Raw genomic sequence first — 15,068 nt, 5'->3', positions numbered from 1 at the left:
GCATAGAAGTTAAATAAGCAGGGTGACAATATACAGCCTTGACGTACTCCTTTTCCTATTTGGAACCAGTCTGTTGTTCCATGTCCAATTCTAACTGTTGCTTCCTGACCTGCATACAGGTTTCTCAAGAGACAGGTCAGATGGTCTGGTATTCCCATCTCTTTCAGAATTTTCCACAGTTTATTGTGATCCACACAGTCAAAGGCTTTGGCATAGTCAATAAAGCAGAAATAGATGTTTTTCTGGAACTCTCTTGCTTTTTTGATGATCCAGCGGATGTTGGCAATTTGATCTCTGGTTCCTCTGCCTTTTCTAAAACCAGCTTGAACATCTGTAAATTCACGGTTCACGTATTGCTGAAGCCTGGCTTGGAGAATTTTGAACATTACTTTACTAGCGTGTGAGATGAGTGCAATTGTGCGGTAGTTTAAGCATTCTTTGGCATTGCCTTTCTTTGGGATTGGAATGAAAACTGACCTTTTCCAGTCCTGTGGCCACTGCTGAGTTTTCCCGATTTGCTGGCATATTGAGTGCTAGTTATTAGAGAAATACAAATGAAGGCTACAGTGAGGTACCATCTCACACCGGTCAGAATGGCCGTCAGGCGAAAGTTTACAAATAGTATATGCTGGAGACGGGCTTGATAGAATGAATCCTAGACTTGGGAGCATCCAGGCCTAACCAGCATGAGATCGGATGAGTATGACCTTTTTACTCCAGCAAGTGGGGAAGAGACTGGGGCCTCCTCTCTCATAAATCCAGCCTGGGTTGTTTGCTTGGTAGAGCACTCCCAATTGGGTGCTGTTTGAGCATCTGGCTTTGAGTTTTAAGTACTGGCAGGGAGCTCTGCCAGATGAGTGTTGGGGTGGGTTGTGGGTGAAGGCACGGCTGAGTCTTTTCTCGGACAGCTGGGCTCACTTGCTGACGTCCCCGAGTCTGCCACACCGACACCAGATCTGGGGGCTTGTGGTCCTGGGGAAGTGAGCTGGATTGGTAACATCTCAGGAGCTGCCAGCTGTGGGATGGGCATGGCCCCCCTTCCCTGTGTCTCGCGGCCCCCTTCAAGGCGGGCCATCTCGTCTTTGGACTGGCGGACGTCAGCCACAAGTCAGTTGACCCCTTCTCTGTGCTCCCGAAGGACTTGGCAACTTGGCTAACAAGGAGGCGGTTGTTAGTTCATTTCTTCATTCATTATTCATGCAGCAAGCGGTGATTAGCGTTTAGGAATGTGGTTTCTGGGGGTTCGCTGAGTTATGTTCATTCACTGAACAAACATTTGTTGATCCCGGGCTCTGGGCTGGGTGCAGGGCATGGCGCTGGGGTTACAGGGTTGAGGAAGGGGTCTCCTTGGCCCTTAGTTGCAGTGTTTGAGAAGACAGGTTATCAGCAGGTGTAGGTGCTACAGTCCGCAGGTGAAGGATGCTGAAAGCGGTACAGGACCTGTGAGGGGGGCGTAGGGGGAGAGCTTGGAAGGCTTCATGGGGGGAGAGACACTGGACTTGGGTCTTGCAGAGTCAGTAGGAAAGACTTGGGCTGTGGGAAGGTGCTCACCTTTCTGGGCAAACGGGATTCTTGGCATTTCGTTTCCCATGCGGGATGGCCACGTGCCTTCCTGTCCCTCCAGGTCTTCCTCTGTCACTCAGGAATTAACACTGGGATCCTGCCGCCGTGGGTGCTTGGTATGGAGGCTCATGGTGCGGGCGGAGAGGAGATGGAGAAAGGGTGTAGTGAGTCGTGCAGGTGCCCGTGGCTAAAAAGAAAGCTGACTTCAGAGCCTGGGGCGTATCAAAGATGCACACCCATGAAGCGCTTTACACAAATGAGAACCCAGTTTCTGGCTCTGATACCAAAAGTTGGTCTGCTTTGGGGGCATCTTTTCTCTTTGACAAACGGGGTAGGTTGAGATGCGTCATTCAGAGCAATGGGTGGGATTGGTATTAAGATGGCGGGGTATGCTGTTGATGCCTTTTTCTCTCGTTCAAACTCTGTTTTTCTTTGTTCTAGCCAGTGTTTTATTACCGATATGAATCACTGAGGGGCTTGGAGGGAGAGAGGAAAAGGTTTCTGTATAAACAGCTGTCTTGCTGATTCAATCTACAAAGTGAATTTTATAGCGAAAGTATTTGTTCTTGCTTTAAAATGCCAAAACAGCACCGTCATTTCCTCAGCGAAAAGAAGGGTCTTTGAGAATACGGGGCCCTCTCCTGTCACAGACTTCTGTTATGGGTAGGGAATTCCAGAGTACTTTCTTTGAACCAGTCGTTTCTGACAATCTCATGCTCAAGGAGAAAATTTTTCTTTGCAAAGTTTGAGTTATGTGTTTGTGTACCTTCCTCTTCTTGCCCTACCACAAATTCTGGTTCAAAAAAATTATAATTCTCTCTGGTCATCACAGCTGACTACCTGCTTAATGTTTGTGTGTAGATACTTCATTTTCTTCTTTATGCAAGATTTCATCTTTGCATGATCCGAGATAGTTGGTTGCCCTGAGATTATTAATAAATTGAGATGGTTAATGGGGTGTGACTCAGAACATATATTTAAAAACAAGTTGGAATAAGAAATAGGTCTTTTACAAAATTAATTTTTTGTTACGCTTCTCTCTTGAGCCTTTTTGTTTGAAGCCAGCTTGCTTTGTTATGTTCATATATGCCCGATTGCAATTAACATAAATTACTTTTAAATACCAGTTAGTTGCCGTGGAGAGAGGACAGGGTTGTGGCCGCTCTTGGAGGGTTAAGAGGTTTGGTCATTGTCTGGGTTTTTATCTCACTGTAGATCAAATTCTGTTCCTTTGGAGGCTGGCAGATCTGTCAAAGATTGCCTTCTTTGATGATGAGAAGGACAAAGTCTTTGCCCTGAGTGCCAGCACATTTTCTTAGCAAGAGAGAATAGATAATCATAAAATGTTTGCTTGTTTAAAAACAAGTTACCTTAAATGCAGTGTGGTTTCCTGGATTGGATCCTAGAAGAAAAAAAGAGTATTAGTGGAAAAACTAGTGTAATCCAAAAAATGTCTGTATTAATAGTATTGAACAAATGTTAATTTGCTAGTATGATAAATGTATTGTGGTTCATGTAAGTTATTAACATTAGAAGAAGCTGGGTAAAGGGTATAGGCGAACTCTAAATTCTTTTTGCATTCCTTAGAGTCATTCTAACATTATTTCAGAGTAAGTTTTTTTAAAAAGATATATTTGAGATATTCCTTTTGGTTTGGTCGAGATTATACTTGGCTTGTGCATTCAGAATCGGTCACTTACAGTGAGGGCAGATTAGTTCATACCGCTTTAGAAATGGGGAAAGTTCAGGGAGGCTGTCACTCCTGACTTGGCCCCCTTTTATGCTGCCCCTCTGCTTCTCCATCCATTGCGGTAGCAAATCCCTCCCTGTCTGCCCACCCTTCTAAAAACTTACGGCCAGCTGATCTTTGCTTCTGATTCCTTTGGCAATCATTACCCAAAATGGACAACTGACATCTTGTGATATTCCGTCCTTCTCCTGGAGTGTGTGTGGGTGCACTCAGTCACGTTAGACCCTTTGCGACCCCATGGACTGTAGCCCGCCAGGCTCCTCTGCCCATGGAATTTTCCACGCAAGAATACCGGAGTGGGTTGCCATTTCCTACTCCATGGGATCTTCCTGACCCAGGGATTGAACCTCTGTCTCCTGTGTCTCCCGCACTGGTAGGCAGATTCTTTACTGCTGAGCCACCTGGGAGCCCCCCTTCTCCTGGAAGGTGCTGATAACTGGATTTTTATGCTATCTTGTTCACTCTTAGTCTGTGTATTAACTTTTACTTTAGCAGCCAGATTGGAAGCTTCCTGAGAACTGGAGATTAGTCTGGGTCTGTTTCTTTTAAAATTTATTTAAAAAGTCTCCCTATTACATAAACAACGAATGTTCATAATAAGAAATGAAGCATTAGAGAATTCGTAGCGTCCAAAGTAAAGGTAGCTAAGAGCTGCCTGTCCTCCAGCTGTTAATGAATTAGAATATATTCTTCCATATCTTTTCTGTGTGTACTAAAAATACATATTATGATTTACAAATAAGAGATCCTTTTATACATGTCACTTTGCAGTCTGCTCTTTTCAGTTAGCAGAATCCCATTTCATGGTGATGCATATGGACGCCTGTGTCTCTCTCTGTTTTGTGTACTCTTATACTGACCAGCACGTTGCTAGGTGCATTATAGAACATGCTGCTGCTGTATTTTAGTCACTAAGTCGTGTCTGACTCTTTTGCAACCTCATGGACTGTAGCCTGCCAGGCTCCTCTGTCCATGGAATTTCCCAAGCAAGAATACTGGAGTGGATTGCCATTTCCTTCTCCAGGGGACCTTCCTGACCCAGGGATCGAACCTGCGTCTCCTGCATTGGCAGGCGGATTCTTTACCACTGAGCCACCAGGATCCTAGACATGCGGTAGGTATGCGCTATTATTATTGTTTCTGTTATTATATTAGATCAGGAAGTTGATTCAGAATGTAGTAAATGTGGGCTCAGAGGAAGAGAGCAGATGGGGGTAGAGGCAAGGGGTGGTTTACAATACAGCTTTGGTTTTGCTGGGAGAAAGGCGTTTTCATCCACCTAATACCTGGGGTCAGTTTCCTTGAACAGGAACTGGAACTGTGAGGAGGTTGGAGACTGGATGGAGACAGGGGGACTAGAGACTGAACTCCAGATGACTTTTCTCGGGTGAAAGTGGGGATGGCGGCTTAGGGGTGGATTCCTGGGCGTCCAGGGAGGACTTGAGGTGCGGGCGGTGCTCGAGGTGGTATGTGAATCAGGTGAACCAGAGGGGTGGAGAGTAGGGGTGGGGCTGGGTGGCGGAGGGGGCGGTTGGTCCAGGGGCAGGACAGCATCTGGCCACCAGTACCTTTGGGGACAACAGTGATATAGAGAAATGCAGGCAGTAGTGATACAGAGAAAATTTTGCTGGGTAGAAGGGTGAATTGAGCAGGAAAAGACCAGGTATTTGTATGTCATAAGAGGATGAGCCCTTTGAAGAATTTCTTGAGGAAGGAACTCATTCCACTGGTGATGCCCCAGAAGGAAGCTCTGCGTACCTCTGACCTGAGCCCTAGGAAGCCTCAGGACACTCCATTTTTTCTCTGAAAGAGGGATGGCAGTGCAGAATGCCCACCACTGGGATCTTCCTTCATAGGTAAAACATCCCGGAGGCACTCTCTGCTGTTACAAGCCCAGTTAGCAAGGGCTGTGGTTGCAGAGATTTTTCTAGCATAGATCTTGCTTTGCAGTCTGAGTAGATTTATTTCCCTTTTGGTTTTGTGTCCCCTCGATAGAATTTTGACTTGACTCAAGAGAAAAGGGTGGTAGTCAGTACTGAGAGCCCTTAACACGTATAGATTCCTTTCGAGAGAACAAGAGGTCCCAGAGGAAAACTGATTGTATGGAGAGATGAGGCCTTGAGTTTACCCTCAGCCCCCCCCAGACCATGTATAGGATGTTGCATAGATGCAAAAACATGTGACATGCACGAGTTGAGTATGAACACCAATAAAACAATAGCCTACACAGTCACCACGTGGCTGTGAAGTGCAGTATTATTCCCAGCCCCCTTCCCCTCCCTGTGTATTTCTCCCCAGTTCAAAGTCCCCATGCACCCACCCTGTGAGGTTGGCTTCTTCCCACTCTTGAAGAATACTTTGTGGTGTTTGTAGTGTCCAGCTTGCTGTCTGCACGGGCTGTCCTGGTGATGCCTTGTAGCTGTGGTTCACTGGGCCCACACTTTGTCTTTTGTCCTTTTAGTGGACATTCAAGTTCTTGATTTGTTTTGTCTGCTCAAACTGTGCATATGAATATCCTTGTGCATACTTCCTGATGTATGTATGCGAGAGTTTATCAGAATAGACTCAAATGGCTGAGTCATACAGTCTGAACAGCTGAAGTTTGCTAGAAACTGTGTTTAAAGATCTCCTTCTTGGGACTTCCCTGGTGGTCCAATGGCTAAGATTTCATGCTCCCAGTGCAGAGGACCTAGATTCGATCCCTGGTCAGGGAACTAGATCCCACATACCTCAACTAAAAGATCCTGCATGCTGCAACTAGGACCTGTTGCGGTCAAATAAATAACTATTAAAAAAAAGATCACCTCCTTTGCCTTATTTGTACTCTAGGAGTAGTTAGGTAGGAGTTTTCATTGCCCTGGATTCTCACCAACAGTTGTTATTGTCAGACTTTTTAATTGTTGTCAGTTTTGTGGCATCTCATTGTGTGTGTGTTGAAGCACTGTCTGATTTATTTTTGGCTGTGCTGGGTCATTGTAGCTGCACGGGCTTTTCTCTAGTTGTGGTGAGCAGGGGCTACTCTCCAGCTGCGGTGCTCCGGCTTATTGTGGTGGCTTCTCTTGTGGGCGCAGGCTCTCAGGTGTGCGGGCTTCAGGAGTTATGGCGCATGGACTCAGTAGCTGTGGTTCTTGGGCTCCAGAGCACAGGCTCAGCGATCGTGGCACGCAGGCTTAGTTGCTCCGTGGCATGTGGGATCTTCATGGACCAGGGATCGAACCCATGTCTCCTGCATTGGCAGGCGGATCCTTATTCACTGAGCCACTAGGGAAGCCCTTGTTGTGGTTTTCATTTGCATTTCCCGAGTCAATAAGGAGGTTGAGCATCACGCTTGTTTTTCAGGGAAAGGACTTTGGACTCTAGAACATACTTCTTATTCAGGGACAAAAAACCCGTTACTTTGGTAGGAGGTATCTTCCCTAGTGCTGTTTTCCTGCCTTGGGATGGAGCCAGAGGTGTTTTTCTTTTGTGCTGGGAGAATTTGGGAAGCATCTGTTTCACTTGCCACAATTTTCTGGGGGTTATATATTGTGTTTGGAGAGTCGAGATGATTCCCAGTCCTGTTGACCGTTTGTTTTCAAAAGGCCCTGAGAATGACAGCAAGCCCACCTTTTCCTTGTTTGATGGGAGCATCCTGTTCCTTTTAATGTAAACAGGCAGATAACCGAGAATCCAGGCAGGGTCCCCAGGGTGTTTGGTGGTGGCGGATCCAGGCATGGGAGTGGCTGTGGAGAGCTGCTGGCGATCGCCCCAGGCAAGCATCAGGGACGGGATGGTGCCTGGCCGGAGAGCTGGTGAGGAAGAGTGAGGGAGAGATCGTGCACTCGTAGTGTGGTGAGCAGAGGGAAAGGGACCAGGTTCCCGGGGTGGGGTGGGAGTGGGGGGCGGGGGGGCGGTCAGAGGTCCGGGCAGGGCTGGGCAGGATGCTGGAGTCCAGGAGGTGAGTATTCACACAGTGGTTTCCAGATCTGTGCTAGGGACCTGTTGGCCAGCGAGGATCCTGCATCCGTGAGGCTACTCCATTTTACTACGTGTTCAGCTGAGTGCTTTCATGTGAAAATAGACCTTTGATGTTCTGGAGAATGAGAAAGAAAATCTGCTTTAACACCTGGGGAAGAGAAGCTGCCTATGGAAAAAAAAAATGTTCTGTTACGAAAGAATGGAATTGTAAGGCTCCACATCTGCTGGGTTGGTTGTTCTAGAAACCCCATGAGGACAAATGCAGGACAGAATACAGGCTTTCAGTCTCAAGTGAAAGCATGTTTAGAGAGGCCGTGTTAAGGGGGAAAGACACTGGAGGCTAACGTTGTGTTTATATTATGAGTATTGCTATGTATCATAAATCTTACCTGTGCTTACGGACAGGATCTGGGAGGGAACAGGGAAAAATAGTGTTAGTTGATTTTGTTTGTTTGGTGGGATAGTATTTTAACAAGTTCTTGTAGTAGTATTGTATAAGAAAAAGTCTTTACTGAAAATGAGCCTGGACTCGGCAATCTGTTATTTGATCACACCACTCTGAATGCCTCTAAATGCACATTTAGTCATCGAGTTCCTGATGTGATGGGCACCTTGAGGAAGACGACCCTAGCTCCTGTCTTCAGGAAGTTCACAGACTGTAGTAGGATCCCGGGGTATCAGTACCCCAGGTCTAAGCGATGGCTAACTCGTGGGGGAGGTGTCATGCAGGTGGCACCCAGCTGGTCATTGTGGTCCCAGTCGGGGGGTGTGTAGGCTCCCTCTGGGAGCTCCGGGGGACTTCTCAGAGGAGGTGGTCTGGGGGGGCTCCTGACGGGAGGGCGGGTCTGACTAAGTGGAAGGAAGGAGAGCAGACAGAAGCGAGGGGGAGCGTTGTCGGAAGCGGGAGAGGCCGTGCTGTGACAGTCGGTGGCCCCTCAGGATGAGGGGAGAGTGTTAGGGGCCCCCCATAGCTCCTGCCTGAGAGCTCAGCGTCTGTCCGTCCTCCGGGGCTGTTTCTGGCAGACGAGGAGACCTTCAGGCCCTCTCCTGAGGAAAACGGCTCCACGCACAGGCACTGCCCCCACTGCAGGCCCCCGCACAGAGGTCTTCGCGTTCAGTTTCAGAGACCTCACTGTGGCTTGTTTTGGGGGTCCCGGTCCAGAGCAGCAAACGTACTGAGCGCCTGCTGTGTGCTGGGTATTTTGTGGGACGCTGGGAATATGGCAGAAATCAGCCCTCAGGGGCTTGGTCCTCAGGGAGCTTCTGGTCTGATGGGAAGGTCAGACCCTGGGGGCAGCAACAGGTGTTGCTAGGGGGAGGACCCGGTGTTAGCCACAGCTCTAGGAAGGACTTCCTCAGCTGTGACTCAGGGCTTGATCTGCTGTGGAATTGCAGAGGGCGCCCTGGACCCCGGGAATGTGCAGAGGCCCTTCTCACTGTTTGCAGCCTGGCCAGGGTCTTGCAGAAAGCCAGGGGTCTCTGGGGCCTCCGGAATTCAGGAAAAGTGCAGGAGCGGTATGTTTTCTGGGCCTTTGTCCTTAGCAACACGTGTTCACCTTGAGCCGGTGTGCACTCTTCTCCCAAACAAACAGCTTTCAGGAAGAGTTAATAAATTAATCTCCTGGGAAAAGAACCTGCTTCAGTGCCAGTGCTGCCTTTAGCAGCCCGCCTGGCCGGGGACTTGGCTGATGGAGCCACACGTGCATCGATGATGGTGCGTGGCTGCCAATGAGGTCTGGGCCTCCCTCAGACGCTGGGCCCTCCTCGTGGTTGGCACGCGGCTAGGTTCTGGAAGGGGGAGGGCGGCCAGTGTGGAGCGGGCCCCCACCACCGCCCTGGAAGGAGGCAGTCCCATTTTACAGAAGAGGAAGCTGGCACACAGGCTAAGACTGATCCACTTGAATCAGAGCTACATTCCGTGGAGGCCAGGATTCTTCTGCCTCCCTGCTATTTGGTGGCCTTCTCTGGATCCCAGGTCTTTATGAACGGGTATCATGAACCCACATGGCCCGTGAAAGGCTCTCTGTGAACCTTCACTTGCAGTGGAAAAGCACTTCCAAGCCTCTGCTGCCATCTGTATTGAGAGAGGATGTGGTGTTGCTGGTGTATTAATAGAAGGTCTAGATGCATCTGTCCATTCAACCGATAGTTACTGAATGTCTGCCAAGTGAGTAAAACCGACGGTCCTGACCTGGCTTTCCGTCCAGCCGTCCGCATGGAGGAGAGAGCAGCCTGGCTTCCCTGGTGGCTCAGATGGTGAAGAATCTGCCTGCAGTGCAGGAGACCTGAGTTGAAGAGATTGTCTGGAGAAGGGAATGGCTCTGCACTCCGGTATTCTTGCCTGGAGAATTCCATGGACAAAGGAGCCTGGCGGGGCTACATGGGGCCACAAAGAGTGGGACACGACTGAGTGACTAACATACACCCTTGATCCCAGGTCTTTATAGATAGGTAGCACAAACCCACATGGCACTGAAAGGTTCTCTGTGACTCCTCACTTCCAGGGGAAAAGCATTTCCAAGCCTCTGCGCCATCTGTATTGAGAGAGGACATGGTGTCGCTGGTCTGTTAGTAGGAAGTTCTAGATGCACCCGTCCATTCACCGTATATTTACTGAATGTCTGCTGAGTGCGTGGAACTGATGGTCCTCACTGGCTTTCCGCCCAGCCGGCCATCCGCATGGAGGAGAGAGCAGCCTGCTCCTGCCTCCCCTGGGGTGGGATGGGGCGGTGCTGGGGAACCAGTGGCCCCTGGGGAGGCTGGATTAGGGCCCACTTGTTCCCCTGCCTGATGAGGAAGAGTGATCGCCTGCCTCTTGCACTTGACTCTGCCTGTCCCTGTCCACCCACAGGCCTTCTGGGGCTTGGAGTTCACTGCCGCTGCAGAGGAGAACCCTCCGTGCCTGCTAATGAGACAGAGAGAGTGACTCCCACTGAGAGCTGCTTGTTAAAAACTTAGCTTCTTCCGCTGGCTCACCAAATAGATGACCTTGTGGGGACTGCATAATGAAACGCAGCCCTTTCCGCCTCCCTCCCCAGCCCGCTGTCTCCCAGCGCTCAGCTGTAGGTCCCGGAGCTCTGGTCCTCGGGGCAGGCTAGAAGATTTTAAGTGGGACTTGGCCATCTGTCCTCAGTGGGTGGTGAGCAGGGAGATTCTGTTGACCTCTCATGTTTCCGGGAATTGGGGGCACCTGGTCTTCGCTAGATGCACACACCCCTCCCGCTTTTTTTGTTCCTTGCCGTTGGAGTGCTCCACTGCCAGCCTTAAGAGTCTTGGGTGTGTACCACCGTGAGTCACTTGATGAAAATGTGGTGTGAGGACACCCCTCATAGCATATTAGGGAGCATACTGACAGACTGAGTTATTGTTTGAGCCTCCTTTAACCAGGGAGTCCCTGGTATGTTTTACATGAGGATAAGTCTTTGATAAGTAAATTTACATAGTTTCTGAGGAACATTCTGAGCTTCTAATGCCTGCTTATTTCTTAAATCTTCCAGTGTTTCCTAAATCCTGTCCACTGTGTCTTCTCTGTGTTTCCTTAACACTCCGTATACCATGTCCCCCTCGCCCCGCCCCAGTGATGGTTACCGTTATGTCAACCTGGCTAGGCTGTCTATCACGCTCAGTTGTCTGGTCAAACACTAATCTGGATACCACAGTGAAGGAATCTGGAGACAGGTTAACATTGCAATCAGTTGACTTTGAGTGACTCAGATTACCCTCGGGAATGTGGAGGTGGGCCTGACCGCATCAGTTGATGATCATGAGAGCAGAGATTGAGGTTTCCAGTAGAACAAGAAGTTCTACCTCAGACAGCACAGAGAAAACCCTCTGTGGGTTTCCAGGCTGCTGGTCTTCCCTGTAGACTTCGGACTTAACACTGCAACATCCGTTCTTACCTGAATTTCCAGTCTGCTGGGCTGTGGAGTGAATTTCAGACTTGCCTACTTCCCTAATGGTGAGCCAGTTTCATGAAATAAATACCCCTTCCTTCGTCTCTGTCTGTCTCTCTGTCATATCGTACATATCGCCTGTTGACTGTTTCTCTGGAGAATCCCGACTAATCCACCTGCTGTCGTAATAATTGCTTGCCTAATTGTCTTTTTCTCCCTGTTGGACCATAGGTGACATGGGAGAAGAGACCGTGTCTGTCTTGCTCTCTGCTCTGTTTCAAGTGCCTTCCAAAGAGCCTGACACACAGGAGATGGTCAGTAAATATATGAAGAATGAATGAAGGCACCTGTATTTACCGAGAGGCAGTGGTTTTTTGCCTTTGTGGTCAAACAGACCTGAGTTGCAGTTCAGGCTCCACAGGGATCACAGGTTCCTCGTTTGTTGTGAGAACTAAATGGGATGATGTGCTGGGCTTCCGGTGGTTGCAAGCCGGAGGAAACCGAACAGTAATAGCCATTACTGTTACACATCGCCCCCCCGTCCCCCCATCATCATCATTTTCCAAGGTTGTTTCAAAGATTCAGTGAGATAATGGGTATAAAATTCCTAGTACCTAATAGAGGGTCATAAGTGCTGGTTCCGTTCCAAGTACCAAACTTTCTCATCTGCATATTTTCATTAAATTTAATTTCTGCTTAAATATTATGATGCAGTTTTAATTCCCCCATATTAATGGTGAGGAAGCTGAAGCTCAGTGACTTAATGCAAACTCAGTGGCAAACATTTCTTGTGTGCCTACTTAGTGGCTGGGACTCAGCCTCGTGTGGGACCAAGCCTAGTTCCTGTCCTTTTTCATCTGGCATGTTGCTTTGGGAGGCCTGTGTCCTTTTGGACCCTGGTTTTCCTCGTCTCCTGTCATTTCATTGCCACTCACTTTTGCTTGGTATGGAAGGCACATATTCCCTATAGTTCCATGAGCTCAGGTGGCCCCAGACTGGGAAGTGGGTTGTTTTTCTTATAAAAGGTCCTTTATAAATTGCTTGCTGGGAGTGGGAATACCAATTCTCATGGAAACAGCATAAAAAAGTAATGCTTTAGTTTTTAGGACAGCCTGTGAAGACTGGAAGATGACTGTCCTTTTGGGTCTTCCTGACCCTCTGCTAGTCTGAAGGATGGATTGGGTGCCAGTGGGCGTGTGATGAGGGATTGGTAGAGGAGAGATCATCTTGTCCAGCCAGCTGCAGTGTGGTCTGATGGGGTGAAGACGGCTCTCAAACTCAGGGAACTCCTTGGCCTTGGCACAGATAAGGCTGTACACTCCTTGGCTCTCCTCCTCTTCTTCGGTATGGCCCCTGGGGCTCAGCCTGCTCCCCGCTCCTCTGACACCACCACTGCCTCATCCCTGGGGTTTCTTCTCCAAGGTGGGCTCCTTGGGAGGGTGCACCCTCCTACCCACTTCCATGTTGTCCTGAGGATGAGCCCTTTTCCCTGATTGGTGTTATTAGTCACTGCTGGCTCCAGTGGGAGGAAATTTCAGCGACGGCAGAGGCCCGGTTCCTCATTTGTTGTGAGAACTAAGTGAGATGATTGTGCCTGACTTCTGGTGGTTGCGAGCCGGAGTAAACGAAACAGCAATAGCCATTACTGTTACAGATCCCCACCAACTCCCCATCATCATCGTTCTCCAGTGGTTTCAAAGATTCGGTGAGATAATGAATATGAAATTCCTAATACATAAGAGAGGGTCATAGAGGTTACAACTTGGCTCTTCTATTGGCCCCAAAGTCCCACTGAGGAAACTGATGCTTGGAGTGGAGTGAAATGACTTGTCCACGGTCACCTGCTCTCACCTCTCAGGTTTCCCACTTGGAGGCCTGCTGGTATTCTCACCACGGTGGCAACATCGCATCCTCATCTCTTAGCCTGTGTGATCCTGCACGCTGGGTGGGAGTCTTCTAGGGACTGTCAACCCAGGCTTTCCATGGATTGGAGAAAGCCTTTGAAAAGAATTCTTAATTTTATTCATTTTATTTTTTTTTAAGAATCGTTAATAAGTTAAAATGCACTGCACAGAGAGTCTCTTTTTGTTTTGTTTTCTAATATTTGTTTGGCCGCACAGAGTCTCAGTTGTGGCACTTGGGATCTTTGCTGTGTCATGCAGGACCTTGCGTTGTGGCGCGCAGATGCTCCAGTTGGGGCCTGCAGGCTCCAGAGCACGTGTACCTCAGTAGTCGCGGCATACGAGCGCTCTAGTTGTGGAGCTTGGACTCCGGAGCACACGGACTCAGTAGTTGCAGTGCGTGGGCTTAGGTGCGCCAAGGATGTGGGATCTTAATTCCCTGACCAGGGACGTAACCCGCGTCCTTTGCATTGCAAGGCAGATTGTTCAGCTCTGGACCACTGGGGAAGTCCACACAGAGACTCTTGGAACATAAGCATGTCTAGAGACTCTCTGGAGTAGACCAGAGAGAGTAGACCAGTAGAGGGCTTAATGATCAGAGGGAATTTTAGCCTCAAGTTTGGGGCTAAGGAAGTTAGAGGTGCATCTTTCTTTCCTGCGAGCTGGAAGCTGTGTTCTGAGCAAGGCCCTCCTGTTCCTTGGATTGTGCTTCCCCAGTGCCAGTTTATTCTGAAATTGCTTCGGGCTTTCTGACAGCTCACATTCCTCTCTGCCTCCAGCTTCCAGGAAGGGCTTGCAGAGGAAGTGGCTTCAAACCCCTGTCAGCCGCCTGTTTCAGATCCCTACTGTGGGGAAAGATGTATAATAAAACTTGAATATATGTGGGGGAATTTGCACAGGTCATGTGTATTTGTGTGTGGTTTTGCAAGAAAAGTATAAGCTGTAAATATGAGGAAATGTTTGCACAAATAAATGAGGATTTAGTCACTGTGACTGGATCATCTCTAAGGGGAAATTCCTTCTCAGAAAAGCAGGTGTCAGCTCCAGATGATCACGTGTCGGTTACCTGCAAGCCGAGCTCAGGAAGGAGGGTGGGGAACAGGCAGGGAGGCGGAGGCTCGCCTGTAACTGCCAGAGCCCAGCATGGCGAAGTCATGACTCAGTGGCAGAAGGGTTCTTGAGCCAGAGCTGAGTGCTCTTTGTGCAGACTCGGGAGCAGTCTGGCCTATGAGACGTGGGCAGTAGGTCTCGGTCCTCTGGGCTTCAGCCTCTGACCTGGCAGAGTGTGGTGTGGTGATGGGGGCGGAGGTGCACCCTCCGTGGAGTTGGCCCCTGGGGCGGTTGGCACATGACTTGTCTTCCGGGCACCCTGTGAGCAGAGCCCAGCGGGAAGGCGGGGCCTCTTGTATCTGAGCCACAGGAAGGAATTGTGTTTTCTCCCAGGTGAAGCGCTGTGGTCAGACGTCTTCAGCGGGCCTCGCTCCGTCTACCAGCGCAGTGGGGATGTTGTTATTGTTATTTGGGGCAGTGTGCTCTCTTATGAACATTTAAATTTCATCATTAAAACAATGAGCTCAAGTATGTGAGCCCTGTGTTCAGATTTTTAAAATAAAAATAAATGGACAGACAGCTCTGAGGGTGCAATGTGTTTAACAATGTGCAATGTATTTAACAATTAGAGAAAATCTAGGGGATGGTATAACTATACCTTTATACACTTAGCAGCACAAGTACAGGGAGGTACAGGCCCTGTGATTGGAGGAAAAACCCACCTCTGTTCAGGACTAAACAGAGGTCCTTGGCAATGGGGATATTATTAATGAGCACCCCGTTCAACCCTGTCCCCACTGTGGGCGCTGTGCAAATCAAGGCCAGATAAGGAGCAACCCCCAAAACCTCTGTAGGTGAAGAGAGAGTTGGTGTTAGACCTGAGTTCAGGTCTGTTTTTGCTTCTCAATTACCTGGGGACGCTGGGCAAGTTGCTTGTTCTTTCTCAGCCTCCAT

The 15,068-nt window shown here is 49.0% G+C and overlaps 1 protein-coding gene across 15 annotated transcripts in view; it reads left to right on the top strand.

Moving 5' to 3' along the window:
- The window catches only part of MSI2 (musashi RNA binding protein 2), a 403,404-nt gene that overhangs the window by 38,666 nt on the left and 349,670 nt on the right, over positions 1-15,068 (top strand). For 6 of the 15 annotated variants that reach the window (XM_081585316.1, XM_081585306.1, XM_081585303.1 and 3 more), the window contains exon 6: positions 4,338-4,427. The exons of the other annotated variants lie outside the window; for them this stretch is intronic. In XM_081585316.1, coding sequence (XP_081441442.1) covers positions 4,338-4,427 — 90 coding nt within the window. The remainder of the gene's footprint in view (positions 1-4,337; positions 4,428-15,068) is intronic. 15 annotated transcript variants of the gene reach the window in all.

This window comes from Giraffa tippelskirchi, chromosome 3, assembly GCF_054371585.1.
Source record: "Giraffa tippelskirchi isolate mGirTip1 chromosome 3, T2T-mGirTip1v1.2.pri, whole genome shotgun sequence".
Taxonomy (NCBI): Eukaryota; Metazoa; Chordata; class Mammalia; order Artiodactyla; family Giraffidae; genus Giraffa; species Giraffa tippelskirchi.
The sequence above is the reverse complement of the archived record's forward strand: the minus strand, read 5'-3'. Positions and strand labels throughout refer to the sequence as shown.